This window comes from Xenopus laevis, chromosome 1L, assembly GCF_017654675.1.
Source record: "Xenopus laevis strain J_2021 chromosome 1L, Xenopus_laevis_v10.1, whole genome shotgun sequence".
NCBI classification, from domain to species: Eukaryota; Metazoa; Chordata; class Amphibia; order Anura; family Pipidae; genus Xenopus; species Xenopus laevis.
This window is the reverse complement of record NC_054371.1, coordinates 37,024,167-37,041,812: the sequence shown is the minus strand read 5'-3', so window position 1 is coordinate 37,041,812 and position 17,646 is coordinate 37,024,167. Positions and strand designations below refer to the sequence as shown.

The 17,646-nt window shown below is 37.3% G+C and overlaps 1 protein-coding gene across 2 annotated transcripts in view; it reads right to left on the bottom strand.

The window, feature by feature from the left end:
- Window positions 1-247: 247 nt before the first annotated feature.
- Window positions 248-17,646, bottom strand: part of klf3.L (Kruppel-like factor 3 (basic) L homeolog) — a 41,641-nt gene continuing 24,242 nt past the window's right edge. For both annotated transcript variants that reach the window (XM_018229094.2, XM_018229093.2), the window contains 4 exons: window positions 9,987-10,476; window positions 8,034-8,178; window positions 4,937-5,097; window positions 248-4,379 (listed from right to left, as the gene is read on the bottom strand). In XM_018229094.2, the coding sequence (XP_018084583.1) occupies window positions 4,198-4,379; window positions 4,937-5,097; window positions 8,034-8,178; window positions 9,987-10,476 (978 nt within the window). In that variant the 3' untranslated portion in view covers window positions 248-4,197. The remainder of the gene's footprint in view (window positions 4,380-4,936; window positions 5,098-8,033; window positions 8,179-9,986; window positions 10,477-17,646) is intronic.

Here is a 17,646-nt window from a genome sequence, read left to right as displayed (position 1 = left end):
GGTGCACCGGATCTTTCCTTGTCCTTTAACAAATGTCTTGTGTTTAGTATGACTACCTTTCCTTTACCAAAATAGCTTCAAACACTGATAGAAATGCATTGCTTTGTTGAGTTTTGAAAATGAGATTTTTGTAACATAGTTCAGTTCACATCCACACTTTCCTCCAATTTTAACTTCTCAAGCTTTCTCTCCAGTCTTCTTAAACTCTATTGTATTTCTAGAAATTCACCAGAAAATCTGCCGCAAGTGGTGTTTAAAATACATTTTTAATATCAAAATGTCTCTGATCACCAATTAAGAAAGCACAGTAAAGTGACACATACATGTTTGTAGTCATATAATGAAAATAAAAGCAACATTTACAATACATTACTACCGTGTATCAAGTTGGGAACTTTTCATCTAATATTGCTATCCTTTAATTTCTAAAGTTTAGCAAAACAGTACAAATGTTCTATTTGATACAATTACATACAACACATTGTACAGCTGGATTTTCTTATGGGAAGTGCTATCAGATTAACACTGGGTTGGTTAAAGTACCACAGATGTGAAAATGCATATAAATCACTTTATACCCCGGGGATTATCTTTGTGACATAGCAAGTTATGGCAAAAATCAGAATCAGAGTTCTTTATATTCCAGAATAGCTTGTTTTAGGTACCACGTTTTGACATTTAAAGAAAACTTTCAAACACAATAGGGTGCAGAGTACAAACCATTCCAGCTTCAAAATACACACTTATTTGACATATCATTGAGAAAATATTAGTTTGTATTAAATTGGTTGATATGCAAAAAAAAAAGTATATTTTAATTGTTTACAGTTTTTTTTGGAAAATTTGTTGTTGTTAAAGGGGCAGTTTGGTTTTCACTTCCAGGTCATCAGAACAGTCTGTTCAATAAAGCAGGTAGTGTTAGATATTTACTTTGGAATACTTACAACCTATAAGGCTATAAAATCCATTTATTTGGCAGACCGATTCCATTGATTCCAAAAAAACTGCTACTTTTGTCCAATCGTTGAAGATTTTATCTCAGACCCCCAAAACAATGAGCCGTTGAATCCCATGAAAGTTTTTTCCCCCGGTTGGTTCCATCAATCTTGATACTGATCCAATTGAAGCGTGGGCACTCTTTCTTAACAAATTGTTCATAGTTAGATGATTCCGAATGGGCCCAATTCATTTTAAATTGGCTGTTTGGTTTCATTATTCCCCAAATCTTTCTGGATCAGTCATGATCAACTGATCTACAACTGGTACCCTGAATTCAAAAAAACCAGATAACTCTGAGCAGCTTTACACGTGGGCTTTAAACCATGGTAACCGGACAAATATTTTCTTTCGTTATTCAACTTGTAAACTTAAACACAGATTGATTGGTATGGGTTACTGCCCAGGTGCAAATTTACCCAGTGCTGGTGGTAAATTTGCTTAATGTGCATAGAAAGTGCAACATACAACACTGTATACAACAATTTATGGAAAATACGCTTAGCAAGTTTGTATATTTGAAAAAAAAAAGTGATATGGTTTCAGAAGTTATTGTTATTGATTAACCAGATCAAAATAGTCTAGTGAAATAACATTTCATTAGAGTATGATGGACCTCATTGTTGTCCCTTTTGTTTTGGGAAACAAAGCTACAGTGATAGCTCAAGGTCAGGAGCAGGGCATGGTTAAATGAGCCAACTTTCCACTGGTTTCACTAAGCAATCTCTTTAATACATACGTTGAATGAAGGAGCAAATGTTAGATGGAGTGGTGTGTGGCTGTGCAGGTTGAGTTATGGAGCAGATACATTTAGTGTATTGTTCTCAAAGTCTGCCATTATTAACTGACCTTAAAACTATCCAACTAACTGGCCTGTGGACTGAAGGAACGAATACTGCTTACCAAATCTGGTCTTGGAGAGCCAGCTTTAATAAGGTCTAACCTAGTCCCCTAGGTAAAAATACCAACCCATGAATAATTAGACTGGGAAAATCCAACCCCTAACTCTTGAGTTGTGGGAGCAGTTAGGTTGATTAAAAGTGCACATTTAGTAACTGGGAGGATAGATGAATGTGATGTGGTGTGTCGTATGGTATCATTGACAGATGAGTATGTTAAGTTTACATCAAAAGCTATAACCAATTTTAAATAATGAACTGGCTGTAATTCACGTCCATGCAGTGCAGAACCACAGAGATCCACCCTGGCACCAAATTAATTTGGAAGGTTTAGTTGTGAAGATTTCATGAATATGTAAAGAAATAAAAATGGTTATTTATGGAGGAAGATTAACCATTAGGCCAAAATGGAAATGTGTTTCTGAAACTGTAGAAGAAGTTAAGAAAGTTTGGTTTTGTAGGCTGTGCAAACGATCCATTGAATAATCCCAACACAAAGTTAATTGAATGGCAAGTGGATCTTCTATGTAAAAACAGAATTATGCACTGCACTCACTTTAACTGCCCCCTGATGACAGAACTCTGTGTGCCATTTCTGTATCATATTGACGTGGACAAATGGCAAATCCCATGAGATTATTTTTAATTGCAGTATGTTATGGTAACTGGGGTATGAATGCATATTGTTATCACTTGTTTGTCTGTGTGTGTACTCTACACTTTTCTTTAGTACTTACATTTGTAGGTTTAAGCACCCCTGCATCAAGTTACACATTTGTACCAAACAACTAGCATCTCCACTGATATGAAAATATGCATCTACATTAGTATATTGAGATCTCTAGCTTTCCTATGCACATACAGCCTCATGGTTAAAATGTGGTATTGGATGCCATAGTTTGTTACATTTGTTTGATTCAACATCTCCACAGTTATGAAGCAATTAAATTAATTTTATCTTGTGTGCTTCAGGCCTAAGGGAATTGGAGAAGATGCAAATGCTTATAATCTCCTTTCACTGCTTCTAGCTGCAAACAGTGGAAAGCACTTTTGGTAAGGGGATGCTCTGGCAGTAATATTTGTGCACTGGACATGCCACAGACAATCAAGAGGGTTATGACTGCTGTGGTTCCACTTCTGCCAAAACTCCATGCAAGTCTTCCAATTTAATATAAAACATAAGGCATATCAATAGGATCAAAACAGGATCTTATGTTTTCTTACATACCATTACAATGGCAAAGCTTTCCACCATCCAATATCCAATATTGTTCTAATGTTCAGACAAATATGCTATGAGACCTGTCTTGGTTTCATGTGTTTCCCATAAATGTCAGCTTTCTAATTGCTCCTAAATGTCATCCAGGGAAACTTTACAATCATCATTGTAGGAATATAATGTATAGCAGGGCTTTCCTGCTACTGGATTCAAAGACCTTAACAGTCCAACTTATTAGACTAAATGCTATCTAATGGAAAGTTCTCTCGCTCTCTCTCTGTAGATTTTATGAGTTGTGAACATAAACTTTACTAACTGCTTTCTACCAGTTGCAGTGGGAAAAATCTCTCTGCATTAAAGAAAAAAGGGTTTAAGAAAAAAATCTTTGCAAATCCCTATTTCCTGTAAAATAAATCCTATCCTGACATTGTCTGGTTCTGCAATAAACAATAATTGTGCCACTCCAAAACGAATGATCTTCTTTATGAATATTTTGGGTAAGAAAACAAAAAATTGTTGTAATGCTGCATCTGTAGATTATGGTGTGTCTCAAAATGTGCTTTAGAAGCGTCAGTGTTGACGTACCGACTTCTAAACACAGGCTGTCAATTGTGTTTCGGAAAAGTGCTGTGCGTGTTTAAATTCACTATTCTACAGCATAAATTAGTAACATGGAAAAAACTCTTACACTGTTACGTGGCTACTTTGGGAAATGTATTTCTGTAATTGAAGGGGGGGAGAATAAACTTGAGTGAGGAATGTTGTGGCAAGATTAGGCAAAGTAGGCAAATTGTGTTGATAATTAAATACATTTATAACTTATTCAATATAGATAATATGGCTTGTAAGTACATAGAAAGCAGTACATTGTCCATTGGGGGTATTTCCTGAGGTGTAATGTGTGCAGGAAGATACTGCGTTGACTCTGTAAGAAAATGTTCACATTCTTAGGTCTGACCCGTGGTTAGTACAATGAAGCTTGGGGGACCTCATGTACTGACCATATGGAAAAATTTTAATGTCGATTCAGAACCAGCTGAATCCAAAAATAATATTTTTGAGTATAAAAAGCAAGAAGGGCATTTAGACAAGCATGTGTCTCTTTCTGTGAAGAGCAAGATGGTCCGAGCGTGAAAAGCTGCGGTCACAGTCTGGGCACTGAAATGGTTTGATTCCAGTGTGTTTTCGGAAATGTCGAGTCAGTTCATCGGAGCGGGCAAACTTCCACGTGCATCCTTCCCAAGTACACTGATAAGGCTTTTCCCCTGCCGGAGAGAGAGAGAACAGGAAGTTCACATGAGTGCACAAAGAAGTCGTTTTGGTACAGACAGTCGCGTTCACACAAGGACAAAATCTGCACACGCAAGAATCGTGACAAAAACAAACGGTATAGTGGCAGCTTTTGTTGCACATCTGTCGGACTGAATGTTTCTAGGAAAATCAAGTGTATAAATGCACTTGTGAATAGCTATGCGCAAGCTGATATTGTCAGTCCATTCTTCATTTCACATATGGAGGAATAAATAAAGGAAAAATATTCGCAATGTGAAAAGTTATGCCTTTGTGCGAAAAAATTTGCCTTTGTGCCAATTTAATATAGCTTTGCGTGTATAGCCACCTTTAGAAACAGGATCTCCCCATTTAAACAGCATTCTGAGCCAATCTGTGGCTTGTAATAACTGATTCAGTCAAAGCCAGATCTAGCTCAATAATCAAAGTATAATGGGAAAGAATGAACCTTAGCACCCCACAATTACACATACATTAAATGAGCTTCATTAAAACTTGTAATGGCGCATAGACATCACCATGATGTTCTTACCAGTATGTGTTCTTCTGTGTGCCTTTAAATGGGAACTTTTGGTGTAAACTTTATTGCAACCGTCATAATCACATCGATGTATCCGCCTTTTTCTCTGTGTTTCAGGGGATTCTACAGGCAAAGGTCTCTTCCCTGGGTGCACTATAACCGAAGGGTGATTCCTGTGTGGAGAATAAAACACTTTAAATAGTATTAGGGTAGAGAAAATACCTTCTTTTTTTGTGCAAAAGGAAGCAGAATACTGTATCACTTGCACGGTTAGTTGCAGTACATCATACTCCATCTGCATTTGGCTTTATATATACATTATGAATGTCTTCTGCCATAATGGTTTCCTAGGTCATGATATTTTCTTTATACACAATTTTCTGTGTTAACGCAAACAGTATGGCAGTTCCTTTCCATAGGTATAAATATATATTATGGAAATAACGTATGGATGTGTAGTATATACTATACCCTTTTGAAACAGATCTCCTTCTATAACACGGTATCTTAAAGGCAAAATACATAGACCTTGCTACTGATTATCATTTATGAAAGAGAAAAGGCTCCATTGTATAGCTCTGCAAAATATGTTGCAGCTTTAAAAATACAGGTATGCGATCCCTTATCCAGAACCCTGCATTACATTATGGAAAGGCCTGACTAAGCTTAATGAATCCATATTGGTAGCTTTTTATTTAATTTTTTAACAAGTGTAAGCAGGCTTAAGGTATGGAAATCCAAATAACAGAAGGATACGTTATCCGGAAAACCCCAGGTCCCAAGCATTCTAGATAATAGATCCTATACCTGTACTTGTTAAAGGAACAGTAACATCAAAAAATTAAATTGTTTTAAAGTAATAAAATATATAATACAGTGTTGCCCTGCACTGGTAAAACTGGTGTGTTTGCTTCAGAAACACTACTATTGTTTATATAAATAAGCTGCTGTGTAGCCATTGGGGCAGCCATTCAAAGGAGAAAAGGCTCAGGTTACACAGCAGATAAGCTCTGTAGAACATAATGTTATCTGTTATCCACTATTTAGCCTGTGACATATAGACTTTTTTTCAATTTCCACCATTGTTACACAGCAGCTTGTTTATATGAACTATAGTAGTGTTTCTGAAGCAAACACATCAGTTTTACCAGTGCAGGGCAACACTACATGATATTTTCATTACTTTAAAACACTTAAATTTTTTGGTGTTAATGTTCCTTTAACAATAGCAAGGTTCATTGTCAATGCTATTTATTTTTTCACAAACATTTATACAGTCTATATATTGCAATGTTTTCCTTTTCTCAGCAAAACCACTGCATGGTCCTAATATCTCAGAACTATACATACAAACAAACATATAAATATATATATATATATAGTATACAGATATTTACACAGATGCACATGTTTAGAGAACAATATTTGTGTTTATATGATGACTTTTGATGTTCAAATCTATACACATTTCTGTGTAGATAGTAATCTCAATTTTTTTTTTTAAAAAAAAAAAGCACTTCTGAGTTTATGAAAGAAAAGAAATCTATTGCCAATTTTCCCGGGGGTGATTTATTTTCTTTCAAAATTGGAAAGGTCAGTCACTCCTTTCCCAGGCAATAATTTTTAGAATTGCAAAATCTTTTTTATTTTATTTTTTCAGTTAACTGTCTGTGCTATTGTTTACATGCTCTCATATCGCAAGGAGAAAAGGCAATTTATCTGCTCTCTGTACCATTGCCACACTCTCTTTATTTATAAAAAGAAAGAAAATTGCAGCTGATATTGTTTCGGCCACTCCTTCTCGCAGCCATTAAGAATATCCTGTTTTTTGGTGCCAACAAGAGGGTGCGGTCTCCTGCTGACGTTAATTCCTAAAAGTAGAGTTTAGCTTGTGTGTTACACCCTCAGGAGCCACTTAGAACTGGCTCCTGACTTTAAAAACATCTTGCCACACCACAGACAGAAATTGGCCAATCACCATGTCTGCGTTATATATTTGGAGTCATCAGGTTCCATGTGTGGGTGTAGCCAGTAATGTCTGGCAGATCTACATGTAAAATCAGGAAGGGTATCCTGGGGAAATGTAAAAATGCTCAGGCCCCCTCTCATTAACACAGATGAGCTGTTGTTGACCTGAATCCCATAGCAGCCCTTGGGTTTTAATAAGATACACTAACCAATAATTGTTGGTATACGACCAATCAGCCCGCAGCCCAAATGGGTGGATACATATGAGTCTCCATAAACAGCATGGCCACCTTTCTATTGTTATGTTTAAAGGGATACTGTCATGGGAAAAAAAAACATTTTTCAAAATGAATCAGTTAATAGTGCTGCTCCAGCTGAATTCTGCACTGAAATCCATTTCTCAAAAGAGCAAACTGATTTTTTTATATTCAATTTTGAAATCTGACATGGGGCTAGACATTTTGTCAATTTCCCAGCTGCCCCAAGTCATGTGACTTGTGCTCTTATAAACTTCAATCACTCTTTACTGCTGTACTGCAAGTTGGAGTGATATCACCCCCTCCCTTTCCCCCAGCAGCCAAACAAAAGAACAATGGGAAGGTAATCAGATAACAGCTCCCTAACACAAGATAACAGCTGCCTTGTAGATCTAAGAACAACACTCAATAGTAAAAACCCATGTCCCATTGAGACACATTCAGTTAAGCTGGCCATAGATGTTGAGATTTTTAAAAGATCAGATCCTGATCGTGAGACCACGATCTTCTCAGAACGATTGTGCGGTTGTACGAATTTACCATCAACTAAAAAGACCAATTTGCCAGGAAAACAAAGGGGAGCTGCCTGCTTGGCCCTGCAAACATAGATAGATTGCACTGGGACCGACAAAGATGTTTTGACCTGGCCAATCAATTTCCTGACAGATGAACTGAGCGATATTTATGAAATTGTTCACCCCAGCATGTACCAACTACCAAAAATAGTGCAAAAAACAAGATTTGCATGATTTTCATTTCATTTATGCTAGGGAATAAATGACCCCAGCTGGACAGCCTTTTGTGCTCATTCTGTATCAAAATACAACATTGGCTCTAATGAAGATGACAACTGTTACTGTTTATATCTCATATAATAAACTCACTCGTGAAACATCCCCTTGGGTGGTGTGCAGATTCCAGGTGATAATTGTTCTGGGTAGAATTCCGGCTTGTGTTGTTCCAGGCCAGGCTCAACTTTTATGGTTTTCATTAGAGGTGGTGGTTTTTCATAGGATTCTGTTACTGTCACTAGATCAGGAAACAAATAGCCTGATTATGTTGCTGTCAGATTAATAAAACATAAATAAGAATTAATAAGACTTTAGAATTAGATAATGTAAAGGTCACTAAAATCTTATAGGCTGTGACTACTTATCTGGTCAACAGTACAGCCATTGGAATCTTCAAGCCTTTATCTTGCTTAACATTGTAACAGGACAACAGATGTTGCCATCTTTTACTTCTGTCTGGATCTTCTGCAAGGTTCTGATCCATGAGTGTATTTGCAATAGAATGAAAAGTCAGCTTTTCATCTTATTGTGCTTTGCCAAAGTGCCTTGGACCAGTGCAGTTTTCAGAAAATAGGAGTACTGGCCCTTGGTGCCAACCCCCAAGTGAATATACCTTTTATTCTCCTTTAATATACTTAGCTTTGCTATGATTACATGTACTTAGATGTAACCAATAACATGTTAGAATATTACCAAGATAGCAAAGTGATTTTTTTACTGACTGTGTGAAAGTGCAACTACATTTGCGGTTATAAATATCTTTATTATGCTAAAAAAAGCTATCCTTCTTTCTTTACAAAAGTTTTTACAAAATCTTGCCTAAGAGAGCACAAGTACTTTACTGAGATTTGGATTGCAGAATCTTATATGGCTGTAAACTGAAACAACCCTTTGTTAACAATTAATATGAAATTCTACAATACATTCTTTATTTTGACATGTTAACATGTGCCTGTATGAATTTAACATCTGTTTCTTTAATGCTAAATCGTTACCCATATTTTAATAGCAACATATATTGGATTAAGCAGGTTTTGACCTTCTTGAATGGAAACTTAAAAATATATTGCTTATAGTATGCCAACACATTTGGAAACTGCCATGTCTTGTCATTGCATAGAAGAGCAGAAAAGGATTCAATTTCAGTAAACACAAAACTATATTGCTTTATTTATTGATCCACTTATGTATTAATAGTGGTTGACGTTGATTGAAGTTTATTTTGTTTTGTTGGCCCAAAACATTTTCCAGGTCCTAACGCTGCCATTATGTAAAGGAAAAGGAAGGGCATAATCACTAGGGGATGCCAAAATGTTCTCTTCATTCTACTGCACATTGGTACCCAGACTGTGCCATTAAGAGGATCCAGCAAGAAGAAGATAGCAATGTGGTGCTCCTGCAGTAGTCTTCCATCCCCCCCCAGATTTTAGCTGGACCAGGGTCTCAGGTCAATAATTATAAACACTGGGGGTGACTAACTTATTGTCCTACCCCAGTCATTATGACTTTCCTTCTTCTTTAAGCAATCTAGGGTTATTAGGTGAACACACTAAGCTACAATGGGAAGCCCCACCACCACAAGTATGTAAATAGGCACTTTTTTTGGTGTTTTTTTTAAAACAATATCCTGCCGCCCTCTTCTACCATGGGTTCCGCTTTAAAGAACCAACCCTTCAGTTCTAAGCCTTATTATATATAAGTCTCCCACCCCCATTCTAGGCCTAAAAAAAAACCCTGCTGTTCCTAGATGTAGAGACTGTTGCATGAGTATCTGGAAATACCACTCTCACCACTTCCTGCCTGATAGAATAGGAAGTTACTGCTAACCTCGATTTATTAGGTGTTCTTAAAGCACAGCAGGTAATTTGGATGCAAGATCAAAAAGAATCACGTGTAACAGACGATAACAGAAATCTACGCAAAACTATTTATAGATGTATAAAAATAATTTATAAAAAAAATGGGCAGTTTCATGTATCGTTAAAACAAAGTGGTTTACGAAGATGGAAACACCATAAAAATGTGATTATACATTTTAATACTCACTGTGTTTATTGTGTGGATTTTCCAACTCCTCTGGTAGGAGAGTAGACACCATTATTGGCTGCTGAAGATGTGGGGAATACATAAAAGGCATAGACTGTACCACAACTGGTTGCAAAAGTGGTAAAAGTCCAGGGTTCCTAAATCCATGTCGAGGAAATGCAGATATCATTGGGTTGACTGCCAATGGCATTGTAAAGGGATGTAATGCAGGTGGGGAAGGTGATAACTTTTTTATCGGTGGACTTGATGAGGACATGTATAATACTGGTGGACTTTTTCTCTTAAGGGATTGGTATTTTATTGGAGATGGGGAACTTGCAGTAGAGGGAGGTGAGTTCCTTTTGTTTGTAGTAAGATCTACAGGTTCCATTTGAAGCCCTGGTATTCCTTCTGGCATATGGTACAATTTACTGTGCAGCAAGTTCGATGTAGGATAAATGACACTGTATTTGTTTGTCTTTAGTGGCTCCATGAAGCTGGACTGGTATGGCTGGAAAATAAAGAGATTATCCCATAAAAAAGACAAACTCTACAGAGTTCAGACAAGAATACATAATCTATAAACTGTGAAAAATAGCAGAATGAACACATTTAATAAACTCAGGAAGCGAAAGTAAAGGTTTGCGTTCTTACACTTACTACTTATTTTCAGCAGACTTTAGCGTACAAGAACACATTTGATCCTATGAGCAAATGCTTCACTAGTCACAATACGTGTCAGACTGCCCTTTCTGTGCTTTTCTGTACTAAAGAATACATCATATATCACTGAAAGGGAGACGGAAGGTCAAATCATTTTAGTGGACAGGGGCCCTTAATAGACACTCCTGATTCATTGAGATTTTACATTCATAATATGTATGCGGGGGGGGGGGCTTCATCTTTACCTTTAAACTTCAGCACAGGAAGGAATTTAAATGCCCCTGGCGAAAATACACAAATGTTTTTGAAGTATTACTTTTTCCTCTCCTTCCATAGCCTAATTATCCACACTGTACTGATGATTAGTGCAGTTTTTTTTTATACTAAGCAATTTCAGTAATAAAGAAATGATTGGGGAAACAGATGGTAGACAAAGCAAGTGTTCTGTGCCCAGCCAAGCAAAGCATGTCTATTCAGAAAAAAACAGAAGAATATGTTCTGTAAAATCATGTGTCTGCCAAAATCCATGGTGTGGTTCTTGGCAGCAACTTTTATATGACTACATTTCATCCCATAATAAAGCAATTATTGCATCAAACCGAACATATCACCATGGAAATAATCATTATATTATTAAAAGTTTCATCCTATGTAGAATTTGCAGAATGAATAATAATAAGAAAACATTGTCTCAGTTACTGGAACATCGATGATGTCAGAATTTTACTTTCTAATGTTTCTTTACGGTGCCATTTGTGATCTCTTTAAACTTTGGCATTGGGAGAAGCGGTGACTTCACAATTTAAAACTTGCAAAGTTTGCTTTAAAAATACTATAAAATAGAGCTGATTCAAGAGAAATTGGATTTCCATCCCAAATAAACTTGGAATATGGGTTTCAGAAGGCATTGGAACAAGTCTTTATAAACAGTGTTGACCTCACACCTACATTGTGCTTGGCAAAAAAAAAACATATAAAAAATCATAGATGAAAAAATAATGTTCCGTGTATAGGATTTGCCTTTGAAGGCATTTAGAGAAACCCAAAAATAACTTGGACATGTTTTACTTTTGAAAATGTACAGTACCCTGGTATTATATATTAATTTCACTCTCAGATTATTAAATAAAACATGGCTTGATTCTTTAATTCCTGATGATTGTTACTCTAAATAGTTACAGTTTCTACTTTGACGTGTAGTCTACTTTTGACAGTAGTTTCAAATTTCGGTAAATTGTGTTTTTTTTATCAGTTAAAATATTGCTTGTGTGCATGTGTGTACAATTGTCTATAACAGGGGTCCCCAACCTTTTTCACTAGTGAGACACAGTCAAAAGTAAAAAGAGTTGGAAAGCAACACAAACATGCAAAATGTTCCTGGGATGCCAAATACAGGTTGTGATTGGCTATTGGTAGAACCTATGTGTACTGTCCACCTATAGAAGTCCCTGTTTGGCAGTGCTCTTGGTTTTTACTCTCGAAAATATCAATCATTAGTAATATTTCTAGGGCTGGCTACTCTGGAAAAATACAGACTGTGAACAATATTACTAGAGCTTGCAGTGATACAGTGAAAAATACCAACTATTAGAAACAGGAGCAAAAGTTATTGGGCTCTTGATTTCAGAATAAGGATGAAGTCACCTGGCGCACTAGCCAAAAGCAACAGTCCAATAGAGCAGATGTCAGCGTTTCTTAACCCTCCCCCCAAAAAATGGAATTATTGGTTACATTTATTTAGAAACTAAAAACACTATCTACATTAACTGGCTGTGGCCTACCTCTCAAAACATTATTCAGTGTGAAAATATAATGGACTTCTGAACAATTAAAAGGCTAAAAATTGATTGACTAATAGTTTCATTTCAATAAAAACAAATTGCAAACATTTTCACAGCAATGGTGTGAATTGACATTAAATTTAGAACTGTCTTAACTCTGGAAATTACTGCTTTAAAGGAGAAGGAAAGATTAAAACTAAAAGCACCAGTATCTGAGTCATCTGTCAAAAGAAACACCACATTTCTTGCCTTCTATCATGTACACATGAGCTTCTGTATTACACTTTCAGCTTAAACCTCCATGGCTTGGGCTTGAGCATGCTCACTTAGCTCCACTTCCCCCTTCCTCCCCTCACAGCAGTAATCTGAGCCCAGAGCTATGAGTGATCAGGGATAGCTCAGGCAGGAAGTTACATCACACCAAGCTAATATGGCAGCTATTATCATAAACAGAGAAAACTTCTAAAGCTGTTTACTCAGGTATGGTAAAGCATTCTGCAGAATAAATATTGTGTTATAGCTTGCACTACTGTGGCTAATCTATTGGCAGCAAACTGCCTTGGTAGCATTCCTTCTACCTTAAGAAATGTCAGCAATTGCCAGCTTCTCCATCACAAGAACAAGAGATCTGTGTGTTTCAGATCCCCAGATTAAGGTATTAGAAGTGTCCCTACACATGCCTGAGCATATTGGGTAATGTATCACAGTAGCAGGTCATGAAAAAGAAAAAAACACCATTCTGCAAATCTGGTAGGACCCCTTCAAGTCCTGAAAAATGTTTACCCAAAAAAGTTCAAGATATGACTTTTGCAGGACATTCCACTGAAAAAAAGGAAAAGTCGCCAGCTTTTTTTTAGCTTCACTCTTTAGTAAATCTGCCCAAATGTCTTCACAAGGTGGAAATTGCTAAGCACATTTCTTTAAAGACGTATTAAACTATTTCTCTCACTGTGTTGTGTAATGCTGGGACTGTACACCTGGCATGCTAGGAGAAATGGTGGCCATAGAGCACTGAAACATGGTAAATAACTCCCACACTGTTTGGTACCTGATGCCAATCCATTTTTAATATATTTCAGGACTGTAGTCCCTCTTATAACCTTTCAATAAGAGCAGTGGAAGCTACACACAAGCAAATATATAGAAATGATCTAATATTACAGGCACTCCTGACTACAGATACAAACCAAAATGTTCCCTGGAAAATATTTTCCTACTGCACAGAAGCAAAATGACAACCAGCTGGCTTATTCCCCACACACTTCAGGTTACATTCGTTAGGAATAATGCAGTTAACACATGCAAAGCAATGAATTACTTCCAATGTAAACCCAGCTCGCAGTACATTGCCTGTTCTGTCACAACCACAAATATGTGGCCCCACATATTTATGCTCCAAAAAACTCTCTTAATCACTTCGGTGCCATGGACTGAATGATTCTGTAGCCTCAGAAGGGTTTGGAAATACTGAATGTGACTGCAAATAAGAACTAATTAGCCATTCTACTTTGCCTGGTCTCATTTAGCTACACAAAAGCCAAAACCCATAGTCTTTCTTTAATTCATACCTTCTAAATTAGGTATGTTTGCTGGTAGGTTATCCATGTCTTAAATAGGAATACACTTGGTCCAATTAAAAGACTAAACTTTATACAAGATGAAGACCTATAAAATGATCTGCTTTGCATAACAAAGGTGTTTGGCAATATATTACCACCGGGATCATTCTGGATAACTCAAGGGGGCATATGGTGGCCCAATAATGAAATTTTGCAGAGTAGCAAAATTTCTTGCCACACCAGTTACTTTCTTTAAGAAAAGTTTAGACCAGGTGTCCCCAACCACTGGGCCGCGGACAGTCCTGAACTGGGCCACCGAGCCTAGCCTGCAATTAACGTTGGCGTTAATTGGACGCACATTTGCCGCTGACCCCCCCGACCCCCTCCTTCCCGGTCCTTGCAAAAATGTTTTTCTTTGCACCTGTCCCTGGGCCGAAAAAAGGTTGGGGACCGCTGTTTTAGAATATACTGAACATCAGAGGGGTTATTTATGAATGCTCCCTCACTAAACTAAATCTAACTGTAAATGCATAATAATCCTGTGTCCGAACATGCTCCTGCACTTCCACATGTTTTCCAATGTTTCTATCCTGCTGTATTGTGGGTTAAAACCATTGATTTGCATTCAATATTGCACTTTGTACACTTCACTTGCATTCATAAATTACCCTTCAGCTGTCCCATCAGGGGAACAGAGCCTGGTGCTAAATGTTTAATGTTGTGGGGGATCCAAATCATTTCAAATTGTGTAAATCCTATAAATAAATCAGTGGCCTAATTACATTTACAGAATGATACTTTGTAGCAGCTCATATTTTATGTTTACTTTGAACTTCTACTTCTGAGAAGGCCACAATGTCAAGACCATGGGACAACTTCCGTATAATAAAGAGAGGGACAACAGCTAGAATCTAGATCATTATTCGTATCAAAGTGCAGAAATGTTTAGCCACATGTATGCATTTTGAAGTAACTGCGTTATGTTAACATTTGTGCTGAGTGTCTGAGCAGAAGCAATCAGTGATATACTAATTGGCTCTATATATTGTAGTAATATGCTTTGATATTTTGCCTGCAAGGGTTTGAAGAAACATGAGCTTCTAATGAATCCTATGGAATTAGAGGAACTTCATAATTCTTCTCTATATGCCTCTTTCTCTCCTCCTGGGATTAACCTTTTCCATTCATGAGCTGTAAAAACAATTACTGAAGGCTGAGAGGAGGTCAGAGGGTCTACATCCTGCCTATAACACAATGGCATCTGGTCTGTCAGACAGGAAGAGAGACCAGTGAGGGGGGATTTTGGGAGAGATGTTCATATCTCATGGAGCACATTGTACAGCTGGAGTTAGAGGATTAAATGTCAGAAATGTACCAGATTTTAGGATTTGTCCGCTTTGAAGAAAGTAATATGTCTAAAATGAACTCATCAACATTTTTCATCAAAGCTGTGTCAGTGTCATACCAACCTCAACAGAAGGGGTTGACTTTGAGGTTAAATGCTCTTATTGTGACACAGGGAGTTAAAATGATTAAACATTAATTTTTTTGCATATTTGTAGTATTTTGCTCATAGGGGCAAATTCACTAACCTGCGGAGTTGCGCTAGCGCAGGCTTCGCCGCACTTCGCCAGGCGAAGTTTCGCCAGGCGCCGCTAATTCACTAAAATCCGAAGTTGCGCTCAGGGACGCGAAAGTTAGCAAAGTTGCGCTAGTGTTAATTCGTCAAGGAAAGCACAGTTACGCTAGCGATGCCTAATTTGCATACGGCACCAAGTTAAAGTTGGACGTATATGTAGCAGCAAATACATTACACTACACAAGCCTGGGAAAGCTTCATGTGGCCACTGTATAGTTTAGGTGCCATATGTTAGGAAATGTAGGAGGGAAGGAGGGTACCCCCCGAAAAATTTACGATCTTTTTCAGCCTATCACCCTTAAAAAAGGAAAAGACGCCAGCGTTTTTTGGGACTTAGAAAAAATTTAAACTTTTTTTGAATCAATCCCTATCTACTCTATTGCACTTCGCCTGGTCTGAGGTGGTGAAGGCAAGTCTGGCGCAAGAGGTAACGTTCAGTAAAATACGCAAGTTAGTGAATTAGCGTAGTTACGTCCCTTCGCCATAGCGCAACTTCGCCTGGCGTAAGGGTGCGAAGTAGCGCTAGAGTAGGTCCACTTCGCTAGCAAATTTCCACCAGCACCCATTAGTAAATCGGCGAAGTAACTAAATGACATCACGCTGGTGAATTTGCGCTAGCGTTAGGCGATTCGCACTTTAGTGAATTTGCCCCATAGAGTTTTTCATTGGCAGCGGTGACCTTATGTATATATAATATATGTGAATATATATATATATATATATATATATATATATATATATCACAGTATATATATATATATATATATAAATATATATATATATTTATATATATATATATATATATATATATATATATATATATATATATATATATATCTCAACTGTGAAACCTATAAAAAGTTTACTGGAAGTGCTGGAAACCATAGTAGGAACAGCAGCCAGAGATTTATGGGCTGTATATTTACTCAAATAAAATAACGGTAGGGACTCCCCTGACAGAGACACAAGGGCTCATTTAACACAGACAGAAGATCAAAAACACCAAGGGGAGCTAAGGAGCATGCCTTAGTGCTCATTCAAAAAGCACTTCTGTTCAGAGTCTGGCTATGTTCTGCACCTTGCAATGGATAAAAAAAAAATCTGTCTCAAGAGCACAGTGTCAGCAGTGCAAGGCAGTTCCTGTTCTTACCTACTATATGTCCCCAATGTAGTCTGCGCCCACTGGCAGTCCCTGGCTTACACATCTAAATGATTGGACGATTTAAGGTGCACAGAGACTTGCAGCAATTCTGCAGGACAGGGAGATAAATGCAAAAACCATGGTCAATTGCACCCATCTTTTCCACTTTGCGACAGATAAAAACTCTGGCACAAAGCCCTGTTTTTACCTTGTACAGAACCCAATGTGGCCTTCACCCACCAGCAGTCCCTAACTTACACATCTAAATGACTGGATGAATTTAGGTGCACAGAGACCTGAGTAAGATATGTGTAGGATATGGAGCCAAATGCAAAAAAAACATGGTTGAATGCACCCATATTTTGCACTTTGTATCCTTAATCCTTAGTCTGACTTGTGCTTTGCCACTGCCTGGTTAAAAATGCAGGAGACAGAGCTCTGGGTTTTATTAAGCTAATTTGGTTTGGTGAAGCAAGAAAATTTACAATTGAAAAAAAAAACTTATTGGAGACTAAGTGAAGGGGAAAATGTACAACAGCTCTAGAAAAAGACATACACAGATCGACTTTAATATCAACAAATGAGCTTCATGGCTCCACATTGTATGATTTAACGACTGAGGAATGTAAGAACAGTTTGAAAGAAAAAATGCCTTGCAGGGGGCACACAATGTTTCCTAATTAGTTGCAATGTCTGAATATGTTCCAAATATCCTTGCAGTTTACAATGGAAGATAAAATCTGGAAGATTTGCGGAATTCATTTGTGTGTCATGAATGTAGAAGGTGCTAAATAAATTTTAGGCAGATGGGATATAATAAGACTGGGTTATCTAGCCTTCTGCCTTCCTAGCTATCACCCGAATCAGCCTCAGTCTGAAAGTGATTTGGGTTATAATT